A 27,522-nucleotide genomic window follows, 5' to 3' on the forward strand; every position below is an offset into this window, starting at 1 on the left:
CCCCCCCGCTCTGCCAAGAGACACCCCCAGCCCCGCACAGGCAGGGAGTGGGGCTGCCGAGGAACACCCGGCTCTCCCAAGGGAGCACCACGCTCCGCAGTTCACTGCAGCCAACCTGGGCCCCAGCGAACCCTCCTCCTCCTCCCTGAGCCAGAGTAAAACGAGCCCGAGCAGCAGCCCGGGGAGCTCCATTTAGAGAAGAGAAGCTGCCCACATCTGATCTCAATTTGCAGCCCTGATCGCCTGGTGCTGCAGCCCAGCTGCAGGGAGCTCAGCCCCGGGCCCCCACCGCATCCCCCCCACCCCGCCGTCATTGCCTCGCTGCACCCACATCTGCTTTTCCTCCAGCCCCGGCTCCGGGGCAGCGCGGCTGCCCCCCATCTCCCCGGGAGCACCGGGGGCTGCCGGGGCTGGCGGTGAGCTGGGCTCAGACCCCCTCCCGCCGCGGCTGCTGCCTTAAACTGAACCAAAAGAGGCCCGAGCGCTGTAACTAAACACTCGGATAGCAAGGGACGGACCTGCGTGGGTTTTGTTGGGCTCTGAGTGCTCTGAGCATCACTCCCAGCCCCTCTCTCCAGCGTCTGGTACCCGGCAGGACAAACCCACGTCCCCGGGGCTCATGGTGGGGACACCCAGGTCACACTTTGCACCCTGATGAGAAGCTCCTTTGGTCCCCGCTGCTGGGCCGGGGGCTCACACACGTGCCAGGCCGCAGCGGCACGTGCCAGGCACGACCACGAGGCCACGCTGCACCCAGAAAAAGACAACACAGCCCCCAGGTTTAACCTAACGCTCCGTCCCTCCGCCATCACATGGCTCCCGCGGCCACGCTCGTCCCCGGCACACGCCTGCAGCGACGTGGCCTGACGCATCGGGGACAGAGACCTGCTCCCATTCTGTCACTAGTGATAAAAGCACTGGACCAGCGCTGCCCGCTTGCCGGAGCGCTGCCTGCGGGTGCTGTGCACCGACCCAGCACCGAGCCGGGTCCCGCAGCGAGACGCCCACCCCGTGCTGTGCGGATGGAGGGTTCGGGGGAGGCTGTGGGTGCAGGCCCGCTCCGCAGCAAGCGCTGGCCAGGCTGCCGGCACTGCAGCAGTGCTGGCGTTACTCCCCGCTAGCCCAGGACCTGTTGGGCTGGTCCCGTGCTCGCTCGCTCGTGGTGTGCCAGGGCCACCATCCTGTCCCGTCGAGCGGGGCTGTGTCCCGTGCGTGCTCAGCGAGCCGGCACGCGCTTTCTGCCCCGTCAGCTCGCGGCAGCGCGGTGCTGCTGAGCGGGAGGCTGGAGATGACAGGCGTCACAAAGATCGCCACTGCCAAGTGATGGTCGCGGGTCACCCCAGGGCCTGTCCCCTCCCTGCGAGGTCCTGGGGAGTGAGGGGGTCCCGGGAGGGGGTGCAACCCCCAACGTCCTGCCCTGCCCCGCTGCTTTGCGTCAGAGTGTCCTTAAGAGACAAGAGGAGCCAGAATCCCCCCGCAGCAGCCTGGTGACCTCGCGGGAGGCAGGGACCAGGACGATGGGCGCTGGGGACACTGGCACAGGGCGGGGGGGCTGCACTGTGGTGGCCGGGGCAGAGGCTGCCCGGTGAGCTCAGAGCCACCCGCTGCAGCTGCTGTTGTTCTCCCCGGGGCAGACAATAGCCCAATGTCCCACACCACAGGGCGTTGCATCGGGCCTGGCGCACGCACAGGACCCCATTGTGTCCCCGCTGCAGCACAGCACTTGCCCACTCCCCACCGGCTTCACCAGGGGAGATCCCTCCGGGAGGGCAGGGGCACCCAGCCCCTCGTAGGAGACGACGGAGGGGCAAAATCCTTTCCTCCCCCTCCATCATCGGTGAGGAGAGCCTGGCCGGTGCTTTCCACCCGCTCCAGGAAGGGCTCTGGGGCTGCTCCCAGCACTTCGCCCATCACAGACCAGCTCCACCAGTGGGACTGGGGAGGGAAGGCAGCCCTGGCGCTGTGGGATACGAACAACTTGCCCCGCTCCCCATGCCACGGGCCACGGCAGCCCCACGGGGCTGGGAGCACCCGGGGCAACCCCAGCGCTGGCCCCCAGCCTGTGGGAGCGGGGACAGCCAGCCCTGACCCCCCCCATCATCCTCCCCTCCTCCCTGGCTGGCAGCGAGCGGGGCTGTGGGGAGCAGAGCGGCATCTTGGCAGAGCCGTCCCTTGGCAGGAGCCGGCCTGGCCGGAGGGTCCCAGCCCAGAGCCAGATCCGGCCGGTGGGAGCTCGCCCGCTTCCTCCCGCCACAGGCAGATAAAGCAGGGCCACTGCAGGTGCCGAAACGCCGGCCAAGGGACCGGCCGCCGGGCAGGACTCCAGCCAGGGAAGGCGGAGGCAGAAGGACAGGGTCTGGGGACGGCGGCAGCACAGAGAAAACCGCTCCCCACTTGCGCAGCGGGGTGCCAGCACGCGTGTCCCCCCCGTGTGTCTCATCCCCCAGGAACTCAGGCCGCTGCTGTCACTACCATTTCCTTTTATTCTTTGCGTTTGTACATACACGGTATAAAACCCTCCTCTTCCACCTGCTTGCACCAGGCCAGCGTCGGCAATGCCCAGCCAGACCGGGCCCCACGCCGGTGGCTGCCCGGGACGCGGGACACTGGGGCTCACCCTGGCTCACGGGGGGGGTTCCAGGTGTTCCTCCCACGAGGGACGGACCCACGCTCCCCTCGGCATCCCCGGGATCAGCCGCTTGGAGGGCTGGGCAGGGAGCATCCCCCCAACTCCCGGGCTGTGTGGAGGGTCGAGTGCCTGGGATGGATGGATCCATCCAGCCACCCACCTGAGGGATGGGGAGTGAGCCCCCACCATGGCACAGGGTCGGAGGCTCTTGGCCTGCAGAAAGTCCCCAAAAAACCCAGGGAGCCGGAGCTTCCCACAGTCCCAGGCCTCCTCTGAGCTCCAGAGCCAAGTCCTTCCTCATGGGAAATCTCCCCTCCGTTAAAACCAAAAGTGAGAGTAAAGAAAGTTAAGTACAAATCAGAGGGCAGTAAAAACCGTACGGCGGAAAAAAAATATATATTACTAAAGGGGCTAAAACTTCAAAGCCTCGTCTTGTTTGATCCTATATTGCTTTACATGGACAAGGGAGAAAACAAAGAAAAGAGCTAATATCCAAAGTCCAACAGAAAGAACCAAAATCGAGTCTCCTTTCCCCTCCCGGGATGTGCTGGAGCTCTCCGAGGGCCAAGAGGCGTCGGGGCTGCCCCCGGCCCCCGGAGCAGAGCGTTGTCCTGCCGCGGCACGTCCGCCGTCGGACGGGGAGAGGGAACGAGTGAGGAGTTGAGTCTTCCCCAGTGCCACCCATTGCAGCACTGGGGTATTAGGCCCCGTGTCCAAGCAACCACAAATAAGAACCAGACCTCTTGGCTCGGCCGCCCGCCTTTTATACTCTGATCTCGTCGTCGTCTTCGTCGGCGAATGAAAACTCCTTGTCGGGGCGTTTCGGGGGGCCCCCCCGCTGGCTCGGTGGCCCGGGGACGGGGCTGCGCTCCTCCGGTCCCGAGGTGCAGCTGGATGCTGAACTGCTGTCTCTGGGGCAGCGGCCGCCGGCGCCGCGAGATGGGCTCTGGCTCGGCGGGGCCGCTGCCGGGGAACCGGGCAGGGCAGCAACCTCCTCCTCCTCCTCCTCGTGGCTTTCCTCCGCCTCAGGGTCTTCATCCTGCTCCCACTGCTCCTTATCCATGATGCTCAGCACGTCCCCGAGCATGGAGGGCCCCAGGTCGATGTGGAAGGACATGATGGACTCGGCGTGCTTCATGCCCGCCCCGCTCTTGGCCACCACGACGGGCAGCTCCGTGATGTCCCCGAAGTCGCGCTCGTCCAAGCCGGGGCTCAGCGGCCCGGCGGCCGCCCCGTTCGGGCGCTGCTGCTCTTCAGGACTCACCTCCTCAGGCAGCTTCTTGACGGGGCTGGAGGAGAGACTCTTGGGCAGCTGCCCCGCGCTCCTGTCCACCTCCTTCTCGTTGAGCTGGGGCAGGGAGACGGCGTTCTTCACAAAAAGCGCCGAGTCCCGCAGCGAGCCCAGCATGTCCCGCCGGTCACCTCGCGTCACCGACTGCGAACGTTTGCTGCTGCGGAAACGCCGGGAGAGCAGGCTGGGTTTGGAGGCACCCGGCTCCTCGCCCACCTCCGGCCCCGGCTCCCCAGCCTTGCTGGTGAGGAAGGAGGTGTCCCCGAAGGCGTCCCCCGCCCGCCCCACGTGCATGGTGTGGCGGAAGTCGCCCAGCGGCGCGCTGATCATCTCGGCCGTCAGGTCGGCCCGCGAACGCCGCTTGGAGTGGGCAGAGTTGGAGACGAGTTGCTTGAGGATCGGCATCGCCGCCGCTGCGCCGGGGCGGCCCAGGCGGAGCCGCGCGTCCCACCACGGAACCGGCCGGTCGCTCACACCCGGTGCTCTGTGGCCACGCTCCCACCGGCGTCACCGACGGGTCACTCCTAAGGGACAGGGGAGAGGGACACGGTCAGGCTTTGAGGACACGGATGGGCACAGCCCCGCCCGGCTGCAAAACACAACCTCGTGGCCACCAGCCGCTCTGCTCCCCCAGGAATAACCTCCACACAGACCCCCCCGAGCTCCCCACACCCCCTAAACGAGCAGCTCCCAGACCCTGGGCACGGATCAGACCTGCAGAAAGAATCACAAGCCAAAGCCCTGGGCACGGGAGGTGTCGCAGGACGGTCCCCCATGTGAACGGGCACAAGGAGGGAGACGAGGCACCGCGGGCACCCGCTGTCCCCTCCCCATGCAGCCCCAGCCCGCCGGCGCGGGGCACGGCAGCGCTCGAGTCTCTGGGAGCCGCACGCCGAGAAGATGCCTGGGATTTTTTTTTTTTTTTTTTAATTGGAAGAAAGCAGGGAGGAGCAGACGCCAGGAGGAATTGGAAACAGACGGCAGGAAGTGTGCGAGGAGGGCGTAGAGCCCCGGGAGGCACCGCCAGCCCAGCGGCGTGCCGGGGGGAGCCGGGACGGGGACAGGCAGGCACCCCGCGGGTACCCCTTCACCTTGGCGGGAGGGGGATGTGGGGGCGCAGCCTCGCTGCTGCCCATGAACCCCCCAAAGACCTCCACGCTGCTCCTCACCACACGTGGCCGTGCCCACCCTTCCTGGCCACCTCACCATCACGGCTGTGACTCAGGGGTGGCAGCTGGTGGCCGAGACGACGAGGGCCGTGGCTGACCGGGATGTGGAGAGGCACGATCCTCCCTCCCGTGGCCACCTCGGTGCCACCGGCCGACCTGTCCAGCCCCATGCCTGTGGTCACGCAGAAGGGGGACGAGGACAGCCACCACGTCACCGCATCCCGCGCTTCCCCTGGCGCCAGGCAGCCCCAGGTGGTCCCGGGAGAGGCTGCTGGGGAGGAAGGGCTCGTGGCCGCCCGCTTCCTCCCTTCGGGCACCGCCGGCGACACCACGGCCCCGTGACACGCACGGGGAAGCGACCGACTTCTGTCCTCTGAGCGAGCCTCGGGGTGGGGGACCACATTGCTCCCCACCCCTCCGCTGCCCACCCAGCCCCAGGGTGCAGCTAAACGGCTCCGCAGGGTCAGCCGGCAGCGAGCCCCAACCCCAGAGCCCACGGGCAGCCGTGGCAGCACAGTCCCAGCTCCGCCTCGGCCCCCCAAGTTCTCAGCACAGCTGGGGAGGGCTCCCACCCCCCATCCCTTCCAAACCTGCCCCGCGACGCCCATCCGTCCCCCGCCGCGGCAGCGGGGCCTCAGGCAGGACGGACTCTGACCCCACGGCGGTGCAAAGTCCCGGTGCCCAGCCCTCCCACACGCAGCTTCCCCGCGGGGCCAGCCAGGCCCCACGGCATGGCGCTGGCCACGCCACTGGCCACGCCGCTCGCCGTCCAGCCCCGCAACGAGGCGGCGGCCTGAGCCCTCCTGCAGAACCCCGGGGATGCGATGGCACGGGGAGGAGGGGGCTCCAGCCAGGGCAGCCCCCAGTCTAACCCCAGACAATTGGCACAAAGAGACGGAGCAGCCGTGCCACCTTCTCCACACCCTCAAACCAGGAGCTGGGTGGACTTTCCCCCCCCCTCGCCAGGATCTCATGCACGCCCGGCCGAGCGCGTGTGCACGGCACAGACATTTTCCCCTCGCAGGGTCTCCGCTCGGGCCAGCATTCCTCCAACCTTTGGTTTTACATAAAACAAACACTCCCGGCGAGCTCCCCAGCTGGGCCAGGCAACCGTGCTGCTGATTTAGGCCATCTGGGGACTGTCCCTCCCTTGTATTTAGATTTCGGGGCCAAGTTCAGCATTTGTGAGATACTTCGCAAGCCGCGGCGAAGGGGCCACCGGGAGGTTGGAGCGTTACCGGCACGTTGCTGCAGCCTCCCCGGCCAGCAGCTCTCCATCACCGTCACAGCCTCCAAAACAAGCCGCCGCCTCCCTCCCCTCGACGCTCCTGCCCACGAAGCCTTTTTGCAGCGGCCAAAATCTCCCCCATCCCTCGACGCTTCGCCCCCAGCTTGCCCCGAGAGGCGAGGGCAGCGCGGCAGGACGCTGCCACCCGCACAGCCCGGCTGCCAGCCCCAGCCTGCCCGGGGGGCAGCGGGACACAGAGCCCTTTTCTCCTCCTCTTGCTCAGGGGAGAGGAGAGCGGATCCTGTGACATTCCCACTGCCGGCACTTTGACAAAGAAAAGCAGGCCAGGGCGGCTTTGCCACCGCCTCGCCAGCCACCTACCAGGGAAAGCTGCTCTGTAACCCGAGAGACTTTGCAGGCAGGCAGGCTGGCAGGCAGCGCTGCCCAGCCCGGGGCAGCGAGCCCAGAGCTCGGCCAAGTCCCAGCAGGGCTTCAGGGAAAGGGGAGGGGATGGGACCTGCAGAGGACAAGAGGGATAAAGCGTACCGACGGACCACGCGCCGCTTCCCGCTTGCCCTCTCAGCCCTTTGGGACCACGAGCTCCAAGGAGCAGGAGCCTCAGGTCCCCCGGGACACGATTTCCCCCACGAATGGGTGTCTGCTTGCAGGACAGTGGGGTCCCCCAGCCAGCGCGGGGGGGTGGGACAGCCCTGGCTACCCAGCCAGGGGGACCACGTGCCCTGATGGTGTGGGTGACCTCCCCCACCTGCCCCATCCTCCCCATCTCGCCCCGCTCAGCACCAATCACCCGCAGGGACCACAGGGACGAGGGGCTTAAAGAAAGAGGCTGGTGACTGGGTGCGCCCAGGGAAAAACGCCGAGTCCAGCCGCGCTCCCACGCATCCTGCCCCGGCTCACCCCGTGGATGGGCCGGAAAAGCCAAACCTGCAGAGGGGGAAAAGCATCCCGGCCGGCCTGGCTGGCTCCAAACGAGCCTCCCCGGCTTTGCCGTGCAGAGCACCCCAGGCTGTGCCCTCCAGCCCCGAGATCAGAGGATGCTCTCCCCACCCTGCCAGACGCTGGGGCAGGGGCTGTGCTGGACCGGTTGGGTCCCCCCCAACGCCGCCCAGGGCCAGGGAGAACCCAGGAGGACGCACCGGCTGCTCAGCCCCACTTTTCTGATGCCTACCCCTCGGGGATCCGGCTCCGGAGGCCCTTTGATGTCGCTGCCTGGCAGACAGCTGCTGGAGACAGGGCACGGGTCACACCCTGCCACCACCAGCCCCGGGAGGGGACCGGCCCCGCTGTCACACCCTCGCGTCGGGCTCCCTGGCGAGTCTTCCCAGGGCCTGGGGGCAGACGGTCCTGTTGGTGCGGGGCAGCCCAGGCGCCCCGGTGACAGGTCTGGTCCCGTCCCCGGCACCGGGACGCCGCTGCGGTTCAGCCGTGGGACGCGTGGAGCAGCCCCGGTAACGCCTCTGGAAGCGGAAAGGCAGCCGGCGGCCGGTATCGGAGCCAAGGCCGGCGAGACGGCTCACGGGGACAGGAGGCGAAGCCCAGCTCTGGCCGGGGTTACCGGCACCCGGCGAGGTGGGGAACTCGCTGCCCCGGTGCCAAAAGCAGAGCTGTGCTCCCCGAGGGACTGCCGAGGACCGGGAACTAGCCAGAGTTCAGCGAGGAACTATTGGCAGGACGAGCCAGAACACGCACAGGACCATAAATCCTCCCGCTCCAGGGCCACGAACCAGCCCGTGGCTCGGTGGGGCGAGGAGGGGACGTTTCCAGGGGCAGAGGTTATCTCCTGGCTGGCCCCAGCTCTGTCTCTCACAACAACAGGGGCTGGCCGGGGTCCGACAGGATACCGGGGCTAAACAGCCCTCCCGACCTCCGCCGGGCTCCAAATTCCTGTGGTTTCGCTGGGGTGGACGGGAAGTAAACAGGCGGCCTTCCCACGGCTTGGCCACGGCAGCCTACCTGCCGCCGGGGCCCAGCACCCCCAGCCAGCCAGCTCAGGGTTTTGTTTTTTTTTTTTGGGTGGGGGGGCCCCCGTGACTGCGCCGGCTGTTTGCGCTCAAGACAAAACCCGGGGAACAAAGGGAGAGAGCGGCAGGGTCAGCACAACGCCGGCGGCGGGGCTGCCCGCGGGCAGCGGCGGCGGGGGGCTGCGGGGGAACCCCGCTGCTGGGTCACCCCACGCCACAGAGCCCGGCGGGTGGCCCCGGTGATGGGGATGCGGGCTGGGCTCGCGCTTCCCACGCTCCCCCCCCGCCATCTGCCACGACCCCAACCCACCACAACTCCTCAGGGCTGGAGTCGCTCCACAGCGGCCGAGGGGGCCGCGTCCAGACCGGAGTTGTTTACTGTGCACCCAACCGGGCAGAAACCCCGTCCCGGGGCGCGGAGACTCGCGCTCCCTTTGCTCCGTGCCTCAGTTTCCCCCTAAAAAACCCTGCTGCCGGGCCCCTCTCTCCCTTTAGAGCACCCCGATCTATACACTCCGCACACGGAAACATCTACACCGAGCGCTGCTACCGCCGGGGTCAAACCAGGGCGGCGAGGGCTGAGTCCAGCTCCCCGCGAGCAGTCGCGGCCCACTAGCCCCAGGAGGGGGTTTGGTAGCCAACCCCATGCCCAGGCTCAGGGAAGCTGAGGCACCCATGGGAGCCGGCGTGTGGTGCCCAGAGGGGCTGAGCAGTGTGGGAGGGCAATCTGGGGGGCCCCGTGTCGTGTCCCCCCCCGGTCCCGGGGATGAGCTGGAGGGGGATTTTGGGTGGCTCTGACTCAGCACCCGCCCGCGCCCAGCCCCGGCCGGCCCGGGGGTGCTGCTGGAGCCGCTCCAGCGCGGGGGGGTTCAGCCTTTCCGAGAAGGGCCGCGGGCAGCCACCGCCCCGGCTGCGGCCACCGCCGGCTCCGGGCCCCCCCGAACCGCCCCCCCCGGAACGCGGCGAGGAGCCGCGGGCGAACAACGGCCGCTCGCCACCCGCCGGGGCGGGGTGAGCCGGGCCGGTGCCCCACGCCGGGCAAACGCGGCTCCGCATCCTGTTAACCCCTTCGCCCGGGGAGCGGCCCCACGGGAACCGCACGGGGGGGTCACCGCCTCCCCCAGCCCCTTACCGGAGCGGGCGCAGCTCGGGGGGGGGGGGCCGGGAGGGAGCTTGGGGCAGCCCCGGGGACCGCGCCCGCCCCCGGACAATGGCCGAGCCGTGGCCCGGCTGCCCCCCCCCGCGCCGAGCCGGGCCGGGCTGAGCCCGAGCCCCAGCGTAGCCCGGACCCCCCCGCCGTTACCTGCGCGCCCGGGCCGCGCCGCCGGTCCATGGCCGAGCCGAGCCGAGCCCGAGGGAAACTGCCCCCCCCCTCCGCCCTCCCCGTCCCCCCCCCGCCGCCGCCGCCGCGGCCACCATGATGTCATCGCCCCGCCCGGGCCAATGGCGCGGCCGCACGTCACGGGGCAGCCCCACGCCCTCCATTCAAACCCCGGGGGGCGGGGGGGCGGCGGGGAACCCTTGTCCCAGGCGTGGCCCCGCCCGTGGGGGGTGTCCCCCAAATGGGGTCCCGGGTGGGGCCCCCGATCCCTCCTGGGGGGGTGCAAAGATCCGTGGGAATGTGGGGGGGGGCCGAGTGGGGGGGGTCTTTTCCCTCGAGTGGGGTCCCCGACTTTTCCGTGGGGTGGGGAGGGGGTCCCGAGTGGGGTGTCCGCCCCCTCCCGGGCGGGGCGCGGGGATCCGCGGCAGTGGGGGTTGCGGATGTTCCTTCTCTGGGCAAAGGTTCCCAGTGGGGTCGGGGGGAGGGATCCTGGGGGATTTTTTCCCTCGGGGGGATCCCAAGTGGGATCCCCAGGGGCAGAGCAAGGGGCTGGCTGCACCCCTGGCAGACAGGTCGAGGAGGTGGGGGGGGGGGTGACAGACTCTAGTTAATTAAGACAAATTAAGAGCCCAGCTGAGCAAGAGGAGGCAGGTTCAGCCCCACTCCTGACCGTGACACCCACTGCAGCATCTCCCACCGCCCCCCCCAGCTCTCTGTCCCCAGCCAGCCCCACCGCTGCTCCATCCCCCTCGGGGGGTCACGGGGCGGTTGGGTGGTCCATGACCTGGCCACCGTGGCCACCGTGGCCCTGCCGCCCCCCCCAGCGCTGGCCATGTGCCGAAAGGGCGAGTGCAGGAGCGCACTCGGGGGGATTAAGGCGAGAACTCTGTGGGAGAAAAGGGCCGGGAGAGACGACGAGATTATCCCGAATCTGCCTAATGCGGCGTTTCTTGCATATTCCGGAGCGTCTGGCGTCTCTGCAGAAAGAGCCAGGCTGGGGTGTAGGGGGGTGGCGAGTAGGGGCGCGGGGTGCCCCAGCTGCGTGGCCTCGGGGACTCACGTGCTGCGACACGAAGCTGGGGGGGACCGAAGGTTTTTCACGTCACCGGTGCAAGGAGCTGCGGCCACCCCTGGGCTCGGCGACACCAACCCGGGGGCCGGGTGTGTTGGCTCAGCTTGGGGCAGACGCTTCCCCCCGTGGGAAGGGCAGGAGGCCGCTGGCGGCACGACCACGGGGCGGCTGTTCCCACGGGCAGCGGGGCCAGCGCCTGGCACTGCGGAGATGCCGGCGTTGGCACGGTGGAGAGGCTCGGCACCATGGCCAAACCGCCCAGGGCACGGCCTCTGCCCGCAGCCCCGGTGTCCGGCACCACCCCATCTCCATCCGTGCCCGCAATCTGCTTCCCAGGCCGTGCCGCTCCCTCGGCTCACGCCAGCACCATCTTCATAGCTGCTTTGTGTAGCAAAATTTATTTTCCTTGCTTTCCATACAGGGAACCTGAGGCAGGAGGCAAAGCCCCGCACCCACGGCTGAGCAGGGGTCCCCTGGGAGCCACCGCTGGGTGCTGCAGTGGTTTGTTGGTGAGTGAGGAAGAGGAGGAGGGTTTGCCAGAGCCCCCACCAGCAGCTCTACCCACCCGTGTGTTAATCCAAGGCCGGCGTGGCAGTGGCACAGCACCGCTCGCCTCACCTGATGCTGTCACGGGAGCCCGGCACTGGCTGAGACAGCGCAGTCAGGAGGGATTAACATCAGCCGGCTGGGGGGAGCCGCCGGCGAAGGCTCCGTGGGCTGGCCTGGCTCCGGCTGGGAAGAGCAGGCACCCACTTGACTTGAAAAACTGCCTGGGAGAGACTGGGCTCCCTCCCCTCTCCTCGGCGGCAGCTCGGGCCACGCAGAGCCCTGGGGCTGGATCCAGCCTTGGGGAGATGGCAGCGAGGGTGGGGAGGTGGCAGTGAGCTTGGGGAGGTGACAGCGAGCTTGGGGAGATGGCAGCGAGCTTGGGGAGATGGCAGCAAGGTTGGGGAGGTGGCAGCGAGGTTGGGGAGATGGCAGCGAGCTTGGGGAGATGGCAGCGAGCTTGGGGAGGTGACAGCGACGTTGGGGTGCTGGGAGGCTCTGGGGCACGGAGCCTGTGGTTTCATCGTTCCCACCCTTCCTGAACCCATCGCCGGTTCCTTTTACTGCTTCTCAGCCGCTTTTGAAAGCAGAGAAGAAAAAAGAAAAGCCTTGAAAAGCACTTTGAAAAGCAGAGCAGGGAGAAGCGCCCGAGTTTCCCAGCAGCCTCGTCCCCTCCTCCTGCTGCCAGCGCCTGCCAGCTTTGTCTGCCTCCGCCGCGCAGGAGATGCTGCCGAGCAAAGCGGGTGCTCCCCCTGAGCCCCAGTGCTGCACGGCATGGGGGTCACCACCCGGACACCCCAGGGTGCTGGGAATGGGGCATTGGCCCCCCCAGCCCCCCCCAAATCCCTCCAGCCCCAAGGCCTAGCGCTGGCGGCTGCCAGAAGCCTCCCCCACTAACCCCACAGAACCGCTCCGCACCCTCACCCCTTCCCTGCGCGGCAGGACCGCAGCACCCACTCACCGCTGGCACCTCGGCACCCATGGGTGCATGGATGAGTGCTGGGATGAGCTGTGCCACGGGCGAGCTCTCCCTGCAGCCACCCACCTTTTCCACCCGCCACGCTCGCTGGTGCGAGGACAAACAGGCTCCCACAACCCCCCCACCCACCTGAGAACCCGTCACCCCGCCACCGTGCAGCAGCCCCGGCTTCCCCCGGCGGTTCCCACCTGGAGCGTGGCTGCTGCAGGGACCCATCACAGCCGACAGCACCCGTGGGGCCCCCGTGTCCTGGCCCAGCTTCGGCACAGTGTCCCCTTGGGTGCGCTGGGCACCCACACAGACCTGGGGCTGTCCCCTCCTCTCCTTGCTGCCCCCCGGGAGGGCTCCGCTGCCGTCCCCGCCACCGGCAGCTCTGCCCGTGCCGTGCGCTTGGCAGCCTGGCACAGCGCGGGAGGCGGCAGGGCCTGGGGCACGGGGGCCTCTGAGGACGCCCCGTTTAGCCCCCCGTGTGGCAGGAGGGGCTGTCCCTGTCCCCACAGCCCAAGGTGGGGACACTCGGCTCTGCCCCGGGAGCTGGCGGGGAACCAGAGAAATCTGGAGGACGGGGAGAGCCCAGGCTGCGCGCGCCGAGTGTTTCCCTTTGCTCCGGTTACTCCTTGCTTGATCTAATCTCAACCTGGAAAATAAACTGTTACTACCTGACTCCTCCACCACCAACACCGCTTCAGCTAAAATAAATAAATACAAATCGCGGAATTCAGCCCTTTACCAGTCACGACCCCCGTTTCTGGCACATCAACCTTCTCCCCGTGGCATCTGGGGCGGGCAGCGGGTACCCCCCAGTGCTGCTGCCCCGTTGCAGAGCGAGGCCTGGGGGTGCAGCTTCTCCCCCCTGCCCTGCTGTGATAAGCGGGCGGTGCTGCGCCCTTGGCAGAACCCACCCGCCCAGGCTGGTTTGTCCCTGGGGATGGATCCCTGCCCGGAGAACCGGCAGCGCAGGCAGCAGAGGGCTGGGCACGGGCAGCCCGGACAAGCCTGGAGGGACTGGGGCGGTGGGAGGGACTTTTGGGAAAAGCTGGTTGTGGTGAAAGAAGTGAGAGGCGGCTGGGCTCGGCAAGGAGCACGGCCTCTTCCCCCGTGAGTTGGGGAAACTGAGGCAGCGCAGGTGAGAGTGAGCTCCCGCTGGCACTCGGCCGCTGTGCCCAAGCCGGGCTTTGTGCCCCGCACAGGTCCCGGGTCGTCCCCAGGAGGTTCCCGGGGAACTCAGGGGATGTGGGATCCGCCGCTTCCTCCCCGCCAGCTGTGGGAAACCACGAGCAGAAAAGAACTTGCTTTGGCTTTGCCGTGGCCGCTGCCACAAGGCCGCGGGTGCTCCGGGCGCAGCCACACCGGCGGCTTCACCTCCCGGCACGGCCCCGGCACCAAACCCACCGCAGATGTAGCTGCACCCTCCGGCTTCTCCTCCTCGCGCTCAGGGCCAGGGCGGGCGAGTGGGGTCTGGGCTCTGCCCCGGCTGCGGCACGTGGCCATGCCGGGGGGCACACGCAGACCCCGCGCAGGCACCTCCCGGCACCCGCACCCCACTGAGCCACGACGGGGCACGCGGCCAGGGACCGTGTCGGCGCTCGCTGAGCCGCTGCTGCTCACAGGAGCTGGCACGAGTCCCGCGTGGGAGAGGAGCATCCCTCGCACGGGCGCGAACCTCGCACGGAGAACATCCCTCACACAGGAGTGTCCCGCACACAAGGAGCATCCCTTGCACGAGCATCCCTTGCACAGGAGCATCCCACACACCAGGAGCATCCCTCTCTCAGGAGTGTCCCTCGCACGGGAGGTCCCTTACACAAGGACTGTCCCTCCCACGAGGAGCCGGCCTGCGCTGCTCGACTCCCCAGAGCTGCTCTGCCCCGCGGCTCCGCGCCCCAGCCCGCTGGGAGGAAAGGCTCTCTTGCACAAGCCGGGACGCCTGGGCCTGGAGCCGGGCATCCCACCAGGGGCAGGGTTTGTCTGGCCAAACGCTGACCCCCCAGCTCTGCCATCGTGTAAATGTCTCCACCCCAGTGGGGTGTCGGGGCTCCCGTCGCTGCCCGGGGAGGGCACAGGCACCCCTGGGTGCTGCGCTCCCCTCGGCGCCAGCTCCCGAGTAGGTCAGATGAGTCACCCGGCAGCGGCGTCCTCTGCTCCCCGCGGGGCCCAGGGCTGCGGTGACACGCCGAGGCTGGGACGGGGCTTCTGCTGGTGGCCACTGTGGCACCTCCAATCCATGGGACGGGCAAAGGGGGGCTGTGACACTGCGTCACACACCCCCAGCTCCAACTGGTCCCCAAATGCAGCACCTCAAAACGCTCCTTCTGGCAGCCCCAGACCCTTGCCCACATCAGGGTGAGGGGCCGGGCATGTGCCCACAAATGGCTCCCAGCCCCTGCCCCACCAGCATCAGGGTCCTGTGGCAAGGGGCTGCGAGACCCCCGGTCCTGGTAGCCCCCAGCGAGGGAGCAGCCCCCGGCCAAGGAAGCGGGTGCCGGCGTTTTGCTGTCACTGGTGGCTGAGCTTCCCCCAGCCCTCAGCCCCACCGCTGGCTGCCGGAGGGGCGATGGGTGACGAAACCCAAGCGCGTCACCTGGATTTTCCTGCCAGGCCTGAAGGGCAGAGCAGGCTGCGGGGTGGCTGCAAACTGCCCCGGGAGAAACCCCCGGTGCCGGGGGCTGCCACTGGCGATGCCGAAAGCCCCCTGTGCCACGGGGTCATTTCTCCCTTCCCCATCCCACCCTCAGGTCCCCCTTTTCCTCCAGCCGCAGACCTCCCTGGGATGGAAGCACGCAGGGACACAGCCCTCACGGCTCCCTGCAGCGTGCTGGGCCCTATCCTGGCACCGCAGCCCCTGGCACCCTCTGCCCGGCTCCTCGGTGCCGTGGGGCTGACACAAGCCCAGCCGGGGCAGAGGGACAGACGGACACATCCCACCAGCCCCTTCTCGGCTGCAGCGGGGTGACAGAGAGGCGAGACGGGCTGATCCTCAGGCTGTTTATTGGCATCTCCCTTGGCTCAGCCCGGACGCCGTGGCCCTGACGGGTAGGCACTGCAGGGGGTTTACTGTGCAGAGACCACCAAAACGGCCCCCAGCCCCAGAGCCCCCTCCCGGGCATCACCCCTCCTGCTCCCAGGCCTCTGCACAAATCCCCGTTAAAAAAACAACAAACAAACAACCCCAAACCACCAGAAAGGCAGAGGGGCGGCTACAGTCACCCCCTCGCCCCATCTGAGCCCTCGCCAAAGCCCCTGCGTGGCCCCGGGGTGCAAGATCAGGGGGGGCGTCAGCACCACGTGCACCCCGGCAAGGCTCTCCTGGGGTTTTAAGTCCGGGGAGGGGGCTGAGCTGGGCCAGGCACAAACGAAGGGAGGAATTAATTGTCCCCTGGGATCGTAGCACAGTGGCTGCCCCTTTCTCCCACAGGCTGGGGGGGTCCAGGGTGGGGGTTTCGTGTCCAGAGGTTTTAAGATCAGCAGAGCTCCTCTTCCATTCTGCAGTCGGGGGGGTCTCTGTGTCACTGCTTGTCCTGCGGGGTGGGGAGGGCACAAGCCGAGGCTGGCAGAGGGGCCGGGGTTTGGCACAGCAAGAGCCCCGGCCCCCAGGTCGGCAGCACCCATGGGACCCCGGGGAGGCCGGCAGCAGCGCGGGCGCAGCCACAGCAGGGGCCGAGGGCCAAGTCCGGTGCCATCCTGCTGCACCCCGCGCCCTCCGGCCCCACCTCGGCCCCGGAGTCCGTAACACAGAAAGCTTTGGCCAAAAAGAGGGGGAAGGCGCTCGGCGTCCTGCTCCGGCACTGCCGAGAAAATGAAACACCCACCGGGGTGCTGAGCCTGAGCCCGCTGCCCCCCCGGCACTGCCGCCATCCCCGGAGCCCTTCGGCCTCTCCGCTTCCTCCTCCTCACCGTTTTTTCTCTTTTTTTTTTTTTTTTCCTTAATTTCTCAGGACTTTTTTTCCTTTTTTTCTATTTTTTTTTTCCCCTCCTGTTTGTTTTCGCTTCTGTTTAAATATCAAACGAAAGAAGAAAATCCAGCGATGGGGGCTCTGGAGCCGGGGGCCAGGCTGCTGGGTGGGCGATAGAGGGTACCGGGCTGACTGGGGGGGTTGCCAGGGGTCTGGGGGGTGGGAGTCCTGCTGGCTTTGGGGCGGAAGAGGCTGCCCTGCTGCGTGGAGGTGCTGTTGGAGAGGGGTGCGTGGTCGGGCTCCCCCGAATCGCTCTCGGTGTAGCTGTACGCCTGCGCCCGCGAGATGCCCTTCTGCTGCCGCCGCCACGAGTTGTAGTAGGTGGGGTCGCTGATGTAGTGGTTGACGAAGGAGTGGGCTTTCTGGTGGCCGGGGTCCACCTCGTACTCGCTGTCACTGCCCTGAAAAACAGGACGGGGGGGGGGGGGTGGGTGAGCATGGAGTGGGGGGGCATCACCCACCAGCCCCAAAACCAGCGCGAGCTTTCCCGGTGTTCCCGTGGGGATGCTGGCGAGCACATCCCGAAAGATTTGAGGGGCTGCGGCACCGCGGGGGTGTTTCTGCCTCTTGCTAAAGCAAATTAAAACCTGATGCAGGGTCCTGGGGCCCTTTGAGGGGGTCCCCGAGGCCGCGATGCCCCCGGGCTGGTGGGGAGGGGGGTTTTGGGAGGGGGATGCTGGCGGCGCTGCCTCTTGGCTGGCGGTAATTGGATTCAGCTTCCCCTCGCCGTGCACAAAGGGCCCATTGAGGGCGGCGGGGAAGCTGCTCCGCGCCAGGCTCCCGCCGCTCTTCACGGCTCCTCCAAAGCCACTCAAGCTCCGCTCCGGCAAGAGGGAACGGAGCCGGCAGCTGCCGCGCGACGGCAAAAGAAACAGCCGGTGCCGGCAGCGATGGAGGGGGCCAACCCCTGGGGTCGGTCCCCCTTCCTGCTTGGGGACAGCCGTGGGGACCCCCCCAAGACCTTTCCCTGGGCTTCAGCTTCGTCTTTTCAGACGCTGCCCAGCCCCGTGCTGGGGGTGATGCTCCCGGCAGGCTGCCTGCCCGCGGAGCTGCCCGCGGCCGTGCTCCTGCCCGGCCACAGCTGCCCGTTTCTCCGGGAGGAGACAAAGGTGCCATTTTGTGGGGTTGGCAAAGCCGTGGCCGTTGCCACCAGCGACCGGGCAGCGGGACAGTCCCCAACCCCGCTGCTCTCCCATGCCCTGTCCCCAGCAGTCCCGGGGCCCCCCGCGGTGCCACATCCCCCCAGCACAAGGGCCAGGGGATGTGCCAGCTTCGCTCTGGCCCCGAGCCGTCAAGTCACGGGGGCTGCTGCTGCCTAAAAAATGTGGGATGGGGCAGGAGAGAGGGAGCAGCATTGCTTCTCCCAAATATGCCCCAGGACGTGCAGGGCTGGTGCTCAGGGAGGGCTCCCAGCACCATCCCATGTCACCGTCCCCGCGGGCAGCCCTGGGTGGTCACCTGAGAGTCGGAGACCTCGGAGGGTTTCTCGGTCAGGCTGCTGCTCTCGGCGGGGATCAGGTCGTTGTACTTGGTCACGTCTTCATCCGAATAGTGGAGGCTGCCGGGGCTGGGCCGCGGCGGGGACCTCGGGGAGAGGCGGGTGCTCAGCGCCGGTTCCCCACAGGGATGAGCCCAGCTGACCCCCGGGGAGGGCTCAGGGACCACCCCAAATCCAGACCGAGCCCCCCGCCAAGGACCCCGCCCGTGCTCCGTGAGCTCTCAGGGATTCCCAGAATTTCAGGGCTGGTGCAGCGGCTGCAGCTCATGGTGGGGGGTAGAGCACTGGGCAGAACAGGGTCACCCCCCCCCCAGGGTGCCAGCCCTCCCCAGCCCCATGACCATCCCACGATGAGCTCACGATGGAGGGATGACTGAAAAATAACCCCCCTGCCCAGGGAGGGGACTGCGGCGGGGGTCCCTACCGGGTGTAGATGCCGTTTTTCCGGCAGAAGGAATTTTTGACGGAGAGGCGCCGGTTGTTGAGCTCCAGGGCGGGGAAGCTGCCCTCATCCAGGCTCACCATCTCGCCGTGGCTCAGGGCGGTCGCTTTGGAGCTGTTCCCTGGGCGGGGGGGGACACAGGATGCTCAGCCTCCCCCAGACCCTCCCTGGGCAGCACAGCGTGGCAGGGGGGTGGAGGTGGAGGGCCTGTATCCTGCGTTGGGGACCTGGGGAACGGCCCCGGGGAGGGCTGGGGCGGTGGCCATGAGCCCCACGCTGAGCCTGCCCACCTTGCCTCACACCCTGACCTGCCCGGTCGCCGCTGGCTCCCAGCTCAGCAGCCGTGTTTGCTCAGCCAGGAGGTCTGGATTTTCCCCACAATTTGAGCCCTTGATACAGCTAAGAAAACAGAGCTGTGTTTGACTAATCCCAGTGACCTCTGCCGAGCCCCCGGGCTGCCCTGCCTCCGCAGCTGACAGCAGGACAAGTCGCTTATTTAATCTTTAGCTCCCAGTGCTCTCCGGGAAGCCCACAGCATCTTTATCGGATGTCACCAGGTCTCTGGAGGAGCTGTGTCCCGAGGCAGGCGGGGAAACAGGCTCCCACCACCCGACTCAGACCCCAAAGGTGGGCGTGAAGACCCCAGAGAGGCTCCTCTGGGGTGAGGGGTCTGCACCCCATGTCTGGCACCCTGGGGGGGTCCCATCACCACCCACCACACCCCTGGCGCTCACCTGAGTCCGACTTCTTGGCGTACTTCTTGCTCTGCCCACGGATGATGAGCACGAAGACGAGCAGGAGGATGAAGATGAGCCCCACCAGAGCAATGACCACCAGGAACCACCACTCCTCGTAGAACGGGTTGGCTTTCTGGGCTGGGGCACAGCAGGGAGGATCAGAGGGGGACGGGCACAGGGGACAAACCAGTATGGATGGGGAGAGCCCGCTGCAGGGCAGGGGGACACCTCGGGGAACTTTGTGAGACCTGGATGCATGTGAGGGAGTGGGTTAAAGGGGGGTAACGAGGCTTCACAAGGGCAGCGGGATCTGGGGCTCTGCAGGGTTGGGGGGGTGGATTTCAGTGATGGTTGGGAGAACACAGCAACGCTGGGACTCTCCAGCACAGTGGTGACAGCATCCCCCCCCCCGGGGACAGCCACATGCTGTCCTGCTGGCTACCTGACACGGAGGGGGAAGGCGTGCTGGGCGTCCCGTAGCCGTAGTCGTTCACGGCGATGACACGGAAATCGTAGCTGACCCCCTGCTTGAGGATGTCCATGCTGAAGGTGTAAGAGGTCACCTCCTTGGGGATATCTTTGATGAGGATGTCCCAGAGCCCCTCATCTGGAAGAGAGAACGGGCCTGGGAGGGGGGGACGGGCTCTGCGGGACTCCCCAAGGTGGGAGGCCTGACCCACACGCTCTCTGCCATCTGCCCGGCCCTCCCGGCCCCTCGGGCACTGAGCTGACTCGCCGCAGCATCATTAAAAAGCCGTAGCAGTGCACGTGGCTGATCGATCGCCCGCCCCGGTCAAGGGCAAGGCAGCTCCCTGGGGACCTGCTGCCCCCCAGCCCCAGAGCACCACTGGCAGCCCCATGGGATCAGAGGAGAGGGGGGTTTCCCCCCGGGTGCTGCCCTCCACGCGGGGAGCGGCCCTGATCCCCATTAGCGATCGATTGGGTTGTCTGAGCTGCGGTCGCTGCGGCAGGGAGAAATCGTTAAGGCAGGGCTGCAGGAGAGAGCGTGGCTGTCCCTGCCGCGGGGGAGTCCCAGCTGCCAGCCCTGCCTGCCCAGACCCCAGGATTATCTGGGCTGGAAAAGCCCCTGAAGCTCCTCCAGCCTGACCATGACCCTCACCCTGACCCTTCCCAACTCCCCCAGATCCCTCAGCGCTGGCTCAGCCCGACTCTTCAACCCCCCCAGGGATCCCGGGGACTCCCCCCTGCCCTGGGCAGCCCATTCCAACGCCCAACAGCCCCTTCTGCACAGAAATCCTTCCTCAGAGCCAGCCTGACCCTGCCCTGGGCAGCTTGAGGCCATTCCCTCGGGGCCTGGCGCTGGGGCCTTGGCTCCAGAGACTCACCCCCCCTCTCTGCCCCCTCCTGGCAGGGAGTTGCAGAGGGCCAGGAGGTCTCCCCTCAGCCTCCTCTGCTCCAGACTGAACCCCCCCAGTTCCCCCAGCCGCTCCCCAGCAGACCTGTGCTCCAGACCCTGCCCCAGCTCCGTTGCCCTTCTCTGGCCACGCTCGAGTCATTCAATGGCCTTTGTGGGGTGAGGGGCCCAAAACTGAACCCCCTCCCCGAGGGGCGGCCTCCCCAGTGCCGAGCCCAGGGCTCAGATCCCTGCCCTGTCCCTGCTGGCCACGCTATGGCTGACACAAGCCAGGATGCCACTGGCCTCCTTGGCCCCCTGGGCACACTCTGGCTCATTCTCACCCCCCAGCCCCTCTCTGACCGGCAGCTCTCCAGCCACTCCTCCCCAGGCCTGCAGCCCTGCTGGGGGTTGTTGTGGCCCAAGGGCAGCCCCCGGCACTTGCCCTCAGTGAAACTCCCCCGGTTGGGCTCAGCCCATGGCTCCAGCCTGGCCAGGTCTCTCTGTGGACCCTCCCTACCCTCGAGGTGATCAACACTCCCACCCAGCTGGGAGTTGTCTGCAGACTCACTGAGGGGATACTCAATCCCCTCATCTAGATCATCAGTAAAGGTGTTAAACAAGAGTGGCCCCAAAACAGAGCCCTGGGGGGTTACCTGGGTGCTAATCCCCAACCCAACCTGTCGGGTGGCCTGGGAGAGGTCAGCACTCCCTGCCTCAGTTTCCCTTCCTCCTGAACCCAAGGCACAGCTGGTATAGAGGTGGGGACGGAAAGCAGAGAGGACCTGCAGTACCTGAAGGACGGGCTTCGATGACGTATCTGGTGATGGGTCCTTGGCCAGGGTCCCCACTCGACCAGTGGATGGTGATAGCCGAGCCGTAGCGGGAGATGAAGGGCTCGCCGGGGGGACCGGGGGCACCTGGGGACCCAGAGCAGAGCTGGAGGCACGGGGGTACTCAGTGGCACGTGGCCGTACCAGCCCTGGTGGCACCAGGGGAACTGTCCCCACCACATCTCCTCCCTCGCCCCGGCACGACCCCCTGCACACCCCCCAGTACCTTCCCCAGGCCCCGTGGTGATGTTCGCCTCAACGTCGGGTCCGTAGGCGAAGGTTTTGGCCCGGATCCGGAACCGGTACGTCACACCCTCGGCCAGGTCCTTCACCTTCATCCACAGCGGGCTGTTCCCCTTCACATCCACCGTCACGATCTTACTGACACCTGCGGGGACGGAGGCTGAGCCGCCTCTTCCCTGGAGCCCTCCCAGTTCCCCCCAGTGCCCCCCCAGCCTCCCTCTCCAGTGCTCCCGCCGTGGCCTCACCGTCCACGGGCATGCAGGGCTCGTAGACCAGCCTGTAGCCCTCGAGGATGCCATTGGGCAACGGCGGCGGCTCCCAGGACACGTTCACCGACGTGGTGGTCAGCTCGCTGAACCGGATGGAGCCGGGGGCGCTGGGGGCTGCGAGGGAGCAGGGGGGGGCCAGCTCAGTGCTCCCAGGAGACACCCCCAGCACCGAGCCAGCCCCTCTCCCTGCCTCCACCCTAACGGGGCTGGGACGTTCATCCCCAGCTCACACCCCCCTGGTGCCCCCTTCCCCGTTGCAGCAGGGCACCATGCACAGCCGGGGGAACATCTTCCTTCCTCTTCCTCAAGTCTCAGCCAAGACCTTCATCTCCACGATCCGCCCCCCCCCCCCCAAAACCTCTGGGTGAGCCCGGGGCTGGTCTCTGCTCAGGATTACAGGAGCAGGAGTTGGGGTGCAGCTGGACGAAGGGGATCAGCCCCCCTGTCACAGAGGGACACTCGTCCCCAACAGAGCCCGAGGGGGCAGATGTGACGGCACCGAGCAGGTGCCACGGGCCCCACCTGCCTGCTGCGTCCGGGCCTGGACGGGGGGGCTGCGGGGCCCGTCTCCTGCAGCGTTGAAGGCGGCGACGCTGACCCAGTAGGAGGTGTACCCCGTCAGGTTCTTCAGCTTCGCCCCGTTTTCAGGCAGGAAAAGCGTCTTCACCCGTGCGCTCTCGTTCTGGCGCTGGGCCTCCCAGAAGTGGATCTGTGGGAGGAGGAGGAGGAGGAGGAGGAAGGGGCATGGAGACCTGGGCGATGCATGGACCCAGCCCATCCCACCTTCCCAAGCCCCCCCGCCGTAGCCCTGCCTGGGCTCGGAGCCCCAGGGCCGGCGGGAGAGTAAGAGCCTGTCCCCAGGATGGCTCCAGGCACGACCCCGCTCGCCGTGACCAGCACCACTGCGCTGGGATCGGGCAGGATGAGAGCGTTCTCGAAACGGGGCCGAATCTAAAAGGACGGGGCCGAGCGGGAGGAACCGCCATGGATGGGGCCGAGGAGGTGCCCAGAGTGTGGGGCTGGGCAGCCCGGCCGCATCCCGATCCCAGCAGCATCCCAATCACATCCCAAACCCGGCCCCATCCCAGCAACATCCCGATCCCGGCAGAATTCCAGCAGTATCCCGATCCCTGCAGCATCCCAGCAACGTCCCGATCCCGGCCGCATCCCGATTCCAGCCCCGTCCCAGCAACATCCCGATCGCATCCCGATCCCGGCCACAACCCAGCTGCATCCCGATCCCAGCAGCATCCCAATCACATCCCAAACCCGGCCCCATCCCAGCAACGTCCCGATCCCGGCCGCATCCCGATTCCAGCCCCGTCCCAGCAACATCCCGATCGCATCCCGATCCCGGCCACATCCCAGCTGCATCCCGATCGCATCCCGATTGCATCCTGACCACAACCCAGCTGCATCCCGATCCCAGCAGCATCCCAATCACATCCCAAACCCGGCCCCATCCCAGCAGCATCCCGATCCCGGCAGAATTCCAGCAGTATCCCGATCCCTGCAGCATCCCAGCAACGTCCCGATCCCGGCCGCATCCCGATTCCAGCCCCGTCCCAGCTGCATCCCGATCGCATCCCGATCCCGGCCGCATCCGAGGACCGACGGCGCCACCTCCTGTCCGGCACCGGGATGGGACACCCGGCACCTCCCGGCACCTCCCCGGGGTCCCTCCGTGCATCCCAGGGCACCCAGCGCCTCCCCAGACCCAGCACCACACCGAAGGTCTCCCAGGGGTGCTCAGCACCCCCCCCAATAACACCCAGCGCCTCCCCAGGCCACTCCGTGTCCCCAAGCCCCGTCTGGGTGCCAGCCCGTGGTACCTTGTAGCCCTGGATGTCCCCGTTCTGGGTGGCGGCGGGTGGCGGTTCCCAGGTGACATCCAGCTGGGTGGCCGCTGCCGCCTGCACCGCCACGTTCTGGGGCGCGCCGGTGGGCACTGCCGAAGGAGGGGACAGGGTGACAGCCCTGCTAGGGACAGGGACAAGGGGAACACCCCCCCTCCACCACCCCTCGACATGGGGGGTGCCACGCGGACTCACCCGCTTCGCCCACAAACACCTCCTGGGGGGGGCTGGGGGGGCCCTCGCCCACGGCGTTGTACACGCTCATGCGGATCTCGTAGCGCCGGTGCTTGCTCAGGTCTGGGAGGGGGGGGGGAAGGGGGAGATGGGGTGAGTGGGGACACCCCTGCATCTGGCAGTGTGGGGGTCCCAGCAGAGCCCCCCCCCCAGCGAGCCCTCTGGGCACAGGGCACTGGTTTTCACCCCACGGCACAGGCGGGCGGAGGGGAGGGACACGCAGGGGGGTGGCCGGAGGGGACACACATACGCAGGAGGAGGTCACGGGGAGCGGTGACTTACTGTCCAGCTCGTACTGGGTGAGGGAGACCTCGCTGAGGTTGTGCACGGCGTAGGCAGCTGGGCAGCACGGGGCAGGGAGAGCAGGTTAGTCCCACACACGGCACGGGTGGGCTCCCGCCTCCGAGCACCCACCCCAGCACCACCACCCACCCCAGGGCAGGCCTGGCGTTACCCCCAGGTGCCAACGGGACCATCACAGCACTGAGGAGCCTTCAGCCTCATCCCCTGAGCCAGCAGGAGCCCAGGTCTGGGCATCGGGGTCTCCATGAGGGGTCTGACCGCGGGGACCGGGTGAGGTGCTGCCTCAGGCTCTGCCTTCGCCACTCATGTCCCTGCTGCCCCCCCGAGGGGACGTGACCCCCGTTGCCTTTGGGGTCTGAGGATGGCAGCACACACGCAGACACCCGGGTCAGGCACAGACATGTGGACCCCCACGCTATGGGGACACGGTGGGGGGCAGCTGAGCCCAGCGGGGCTGAGCCACCGGCATGGCAGACAGGGGGTGGCACGAGGGGCCTGGTGACAGCTCCGTGGGGCACAGCCTGACCCCGACAGCTCCAGGCTGGTACCCAAGATAGGCCACGGAGCGCAGGATGCTGCCCTGCCCCTGCCCCCCAGCCACACGTCCCCCCAGCTCCGTGGGGCCACGAGCACTCACGGGTGAGCTCGGCCCAGGTGGCGCCGGGGCCGCCGACGCCGCGCAGGGTGAAGCCGCGCAGGCTGTCGTACACCAGCTCGCGGTAGCGGAGGCGGAAACCCAGCAGGATCCCGTTGATTTTGTCCTCGGCTGGGGGCTGCGGGGGGAGGACAGTGAGGGGCTGCTCCCCGGCACCCCGAGATGGTGCCTGACACCTCGTCACGCCGTGACACCCCGCAAGGCGGAGGGGACGGTACCTGCCAGCGGATGAGCACCGACGTGGTGGTGTGCGGGGTGACGGAGAGGATGGTGGGGGCTTCCTCGGGGGCTGCGGGAGAGAAGCGGGCAGTGAGGCTGCGGAGATGCCCTGGACACGGAGGGGGGATGCCCTAGGCACAGGGGGGTCCCCCTCTCCCCGCCCCAGGAGCCGCAGCCCGCGCTGACCCGCCTGCAGGGTGGTGAGGGACTCCGATTCCTCGCTGTACTCGCTGTCCCCAATGTCGTTCGTCGCCTTCACGCGGAACTTGTAGGAGGTGAAGGGCTTCAGCCTGGATGGAGCGGAGCGGGTTGGTGATGGCGAGGCCGGTGGATGAGCCCGTGAACCACCCGCCCTCCCTCCCTCCCTCTGGGCCCGCAGGCTGCGGCTTCCCAACTGCTTGCTGTCGGATGGGGAAACTGAGGCACAGCGCAACCGCCCAAAGCAGAGCCTGTCATCCCCCCCCGCCCCCCTCACCTGTCCACCACGAAGGCGGTGGCGTTGCGGCTGATGGAGGCGGCGTGCGGCGCCCACTCGCCGTCGGGCAGCTCGCGGGTCTGCACCGTGTAGTAGCGGACGGGGGAGAGGCCGTCGCTGCCCGGCTCCCAGGAGAGCAGCACGCTGCGGGCTCGCACCTCCTCCTGCCGCGCCAGCGGCTTCCCGGGGGGCTGCGGGCGGTCTGGGAGAAGCCAGGGGCTGGGGCACAGCGGGCACGCGCAGCCCCCCCCCCACTGCGGGCTTGGACACCCCCCCCACTCCCCCCGTCCCACCCCACCCCGCATTACCTCTCTTCTCCGTGGTCACCACGAGGGCTTCGGCCACCTCGCCCCAGCCCTTGCGGGTCTGCGCCGCGATGCGGAATAGGTAAGTGGCCTCGGGCTGGAGGCCGGTGGCCACGTACTGCCGGGCGCTGGGCTCCAGCACTTCCACAGTGGCCGCGGTGGCCGCGGTGGTGTTGAGGCAGTGGGTGACCTGGTATGCTGTGGGGAAGGGAGCGGAGCACGGTGGGGCTGGCGGGGGGGACACACACACCTCCCTCCTCCATCGCTGGGGCCAGCAACGAGGGGGTTTTGGCTTCCTGCACAGGGGAGCTCATGCACAGCCTGCCAAGTGGCTCCAAGATGCTCAGGGGATCTCGGGGAGCCCATCCCTGCTCCCACAGAACCCCTGCACCCCTCTGTGGAGCCTCCTGGCGTGGCACAACCAGGAACACCCCCCCCCCCACCTACCCAGGATGATGCCGTTGGGTGCGGCGGGCGGCTGCCAGACGAGCCGCACCAAGGTGGTCCTCACTTCGGGGAAGAGGATCCCCACGGGGGGCCCGGGCACTGGAGCAGGGAGAGATGGGGTTCAGCGGGGAGCACAGGGTGCCAGTCCCCATCCCCCGGACTGGTCAGGGTGGGGAGAGGGATCGCCCCAGGGAACTGGGTGAGGATGGGGCACCCAGGGACACCCCCCCAGCCCATTTGGGTCTCTCTGCCCACCCGGGTGCTGTCACCCACCGTCATCCAGCGTCCGCTCGAGGACGGGGGGGCGGCTGGGGACGCCGTCGCCCATCCTGGTGAAGGCCAGCACGCGGATCTCGTACAGCGTGTATTTACCCAGCCCGGTCAGCTGGGCGCTGCGGGAGGCATTGCCCTCCGCCAGCCAGAACCGAGCCTGTGCATCCACCTCCTTCTCCTTGTACATCACCTGCAAGAGACCCCGTGGGACACGGCCGGGCAGGGCCACAGCCCCTGCGAACCCCCCCAAGCCCCCCCCCCTCCCAGGATGGAGCAGCGTGGCCAGGGCTGGCACCATCTTTTTGGAGGTGACGCAAGGAGGGACCTGGCAGTCCGGAGGGCGATTCCCCTCCAGAGAAAACCACCCTTCCCAGGCCTGCGGGAGAGGCTGGCAGGGCACGGGCAGGGCTGCAGGCAGGCAGGGCCACAGCCCCGGGGCTAGCGGAGCTGCTCACCTTGTAGCCCAGGATGAGGCCGTTGCAGTCGGCCTCGGGGATGTCGCTCCACTGGACCAGCATGCTGCTGGAGCTGGTGGCCAGCGCTGACACGTTGCTGGGGCCGGAGGAGGGCACTGGTGGGGAGCGGGAGGAGAGAGGGGGTCACTGGCCGGACCGGGCCGGGGCGGGTGCCCAGCGCTGCGGGGTGGGCAGCGGTACCTGACTCCCGGGTGCGTCCCAGCACCGAGTGGCTCCAGGGCCCCAAGCCGATGGCGTTGAAGGCTTGGACCTGCACCCGGTACTCGGTCCACTCCTCCAGGTCCTCGATGGTGTATTCCCGCTCCACGCGGTCGGGGATGACGTGCAGCGCCGGCTGCCCTCGCCCGTCCGAGCGCGCGTACCGGATCTTGTAGCCCACGGAGTCGGGGTTCCCGTTGTACTCCTGCTCCAGGAGCGGCTGGCCCGGACGGGCACCGTCACTCCCCAGCGCCCGCAGCCACCCCAGCTCCATCCCCACCCTCCCACCTACCCCCACAAACCCTGTGCACCCCCCTTAGTGCCGTGTTCCCCCCCCTCACCATCCAGCGCAGCCACAGGCTGGTCTCACTGGCCGTCCTCAGGGTGACGTTGGCGGGTGCCACATCTGGGGGGGCCTGCAGGGTCTGGATCCTCCGGGAGGGCAGGCTGGGGGGGCTGGTACCCACGATGTTCACCTGCCGCATGCGGAAACTGAGAAACGAAAACGGGGCGGGGGGTCACGGCGGAGGGCGAG

At 67.8% G+C, this 27,522-nt stretch overlaps 2 protein-coding genes across 3 annotated transcripts in view; both read right to left on the minus strand.

Moving 5' to 3' along the window:
- Positions 1 to 3,006: 3,006 nt before the first annotated feature.
- Positions 3,007 to 9,685, minus strand: CDC42EP4 (CDC42 effector protein 4). Its single transcript, XM_074921840.1, has 2 exons — positions 9,603 to 9,685; positions 3,007 to 4,444 (listed from the first exon to the last, which is right to left on the minus strand). The coding sequence occupies exon 2, from the start codon at positions 4,323 to 4,325 to the stop codon at positions 3,393 to 3,395; it is 933 nt and encodes a 310-aa protein (XP_074777941.1). The 5' UTR covers positions 4,326 to 4,444; positions 9,603 to 9,685; the 3' UTR covers positions 3,007 to 3,392.
- A 5,616-nt stretch (positions 9,686 to 15,301) lies between these two features.
- Positions 15,302 to 27,522, minus strand: part of SDK2 (sidekick cell adhesion molecule 2) — a 49,012-nt gene continuing 36,791 nt past the window's right edge. The window contains exons 24-45 of one of the 2 annotated variants that reach the window (XM_074922127.1): positions 27,329 to 27,479; positions 26,970 to 27,207; positions 26,769 to 26,884; positions 26,314 to 26,503; positions 26,041 to 26,139; positions 25,597 to 25,791; positions 25,289 to 25,490; positions 25,000 to 25,103; positions 24,813 to 24,883; positions 24,577 to 24,712; positions 23,919 to 23,975; positions 23,598 to 23,699; positions 23,379 to 23,494; positions 22,069 to 22,255; positions 21,523 to 21,660; positions 21,261 to 21,422; positions 20,996 to 21,121; positions 19,290 to 19,454; positions 18,845 to 18,985; positions 18,093 to 18,231; positions 17,629 to 17,755; positions 15,302 to 16,571 (exon numbers count right to left, since the gene is read on the minus strand). In XM_074922127.1, coding sequence (XP_074778228.1) covers positions 16,218 to 16,571; positions 17,629 to 17,755; positions 18,093 to 18,231; positions 18,845 to 18,985; positions 19,290 to 19,454; positions 20,996 to 21,121; positions 21,261 to 21,422; positions 21,523 to 21,660; positions 22,069 to 22,255; positions 23,379 to 23,494; positions 23,598 to 23,699; positions 23,919 to 23,975; positions 24,577 to 24,712; positions 24,813 to 24,883; positions 25,000 to 25,103; positions 25,289 to 25,490; positions 25,597 to 25,791; positions 26,041 to 26,139; positions 26,314 to 26,503; positions 26,769 to 26,884; positions 26,970 to 27,207; positions 27,329 to 27,479 — 3,316 coding nt within the window. In that variant the 3' untranslated portion in view covers positions 15,302 to 16,217. Of the gene's footprint in view, positions 16,572 to 17,628; positions 17,756 to 18,092; positions 18,232 to 18,844; positions 18,986 to 19,289; positions 19,473 to 20,995; positions 21,122 to 21,260; positions 21,423 to 21,522; positions 21,661 to 22,068; positions 22,256 to 23,378; positions 23,495 to 23,597; positions 23,700 to 23,918; positions 23,976 to 24,576; positions 24,713 to 24,812; positions 24,884 to 24,999; positions 25,104 to 25,288; positions 25,491 to 25,596; positions 25,792 to 26,040; positions 26,140 to 26,313; positions 26,504 to 26,768; positions 26,885 to 26,969; positions 27,208 to 27,328; positions 27,480 to 27,522 lie in introns of both variants that reach the window. The other variant, XM_074922126.1, reaches the window with a different exon arrangement.

The sequence above is a fragment of the Athene noctua genome, chromosome 18 (assembly GCF_965140245.1).
Source record: "Athene noctua chromosome 18, bAthNoc1.hap1.1, whole genome shotgun sequence".
Classification (NCBI taxonomy): domain Eukaryota; kingdom Metazoa; phylum Chordata; class Aves; order Strigiformes; family Strigidae; genus Athene; species Athene noctua.

Bases quoted from the DNA above. Each gene is read 5' to 3' on its own strand.
- CDC42EP4 (XM_074921840.1), bottom strand. From the start codon at position 4,325: ATGCCGATCCTCAAGCAACTCGTCTCCAACTCTGCCCACTCCAAGCGG.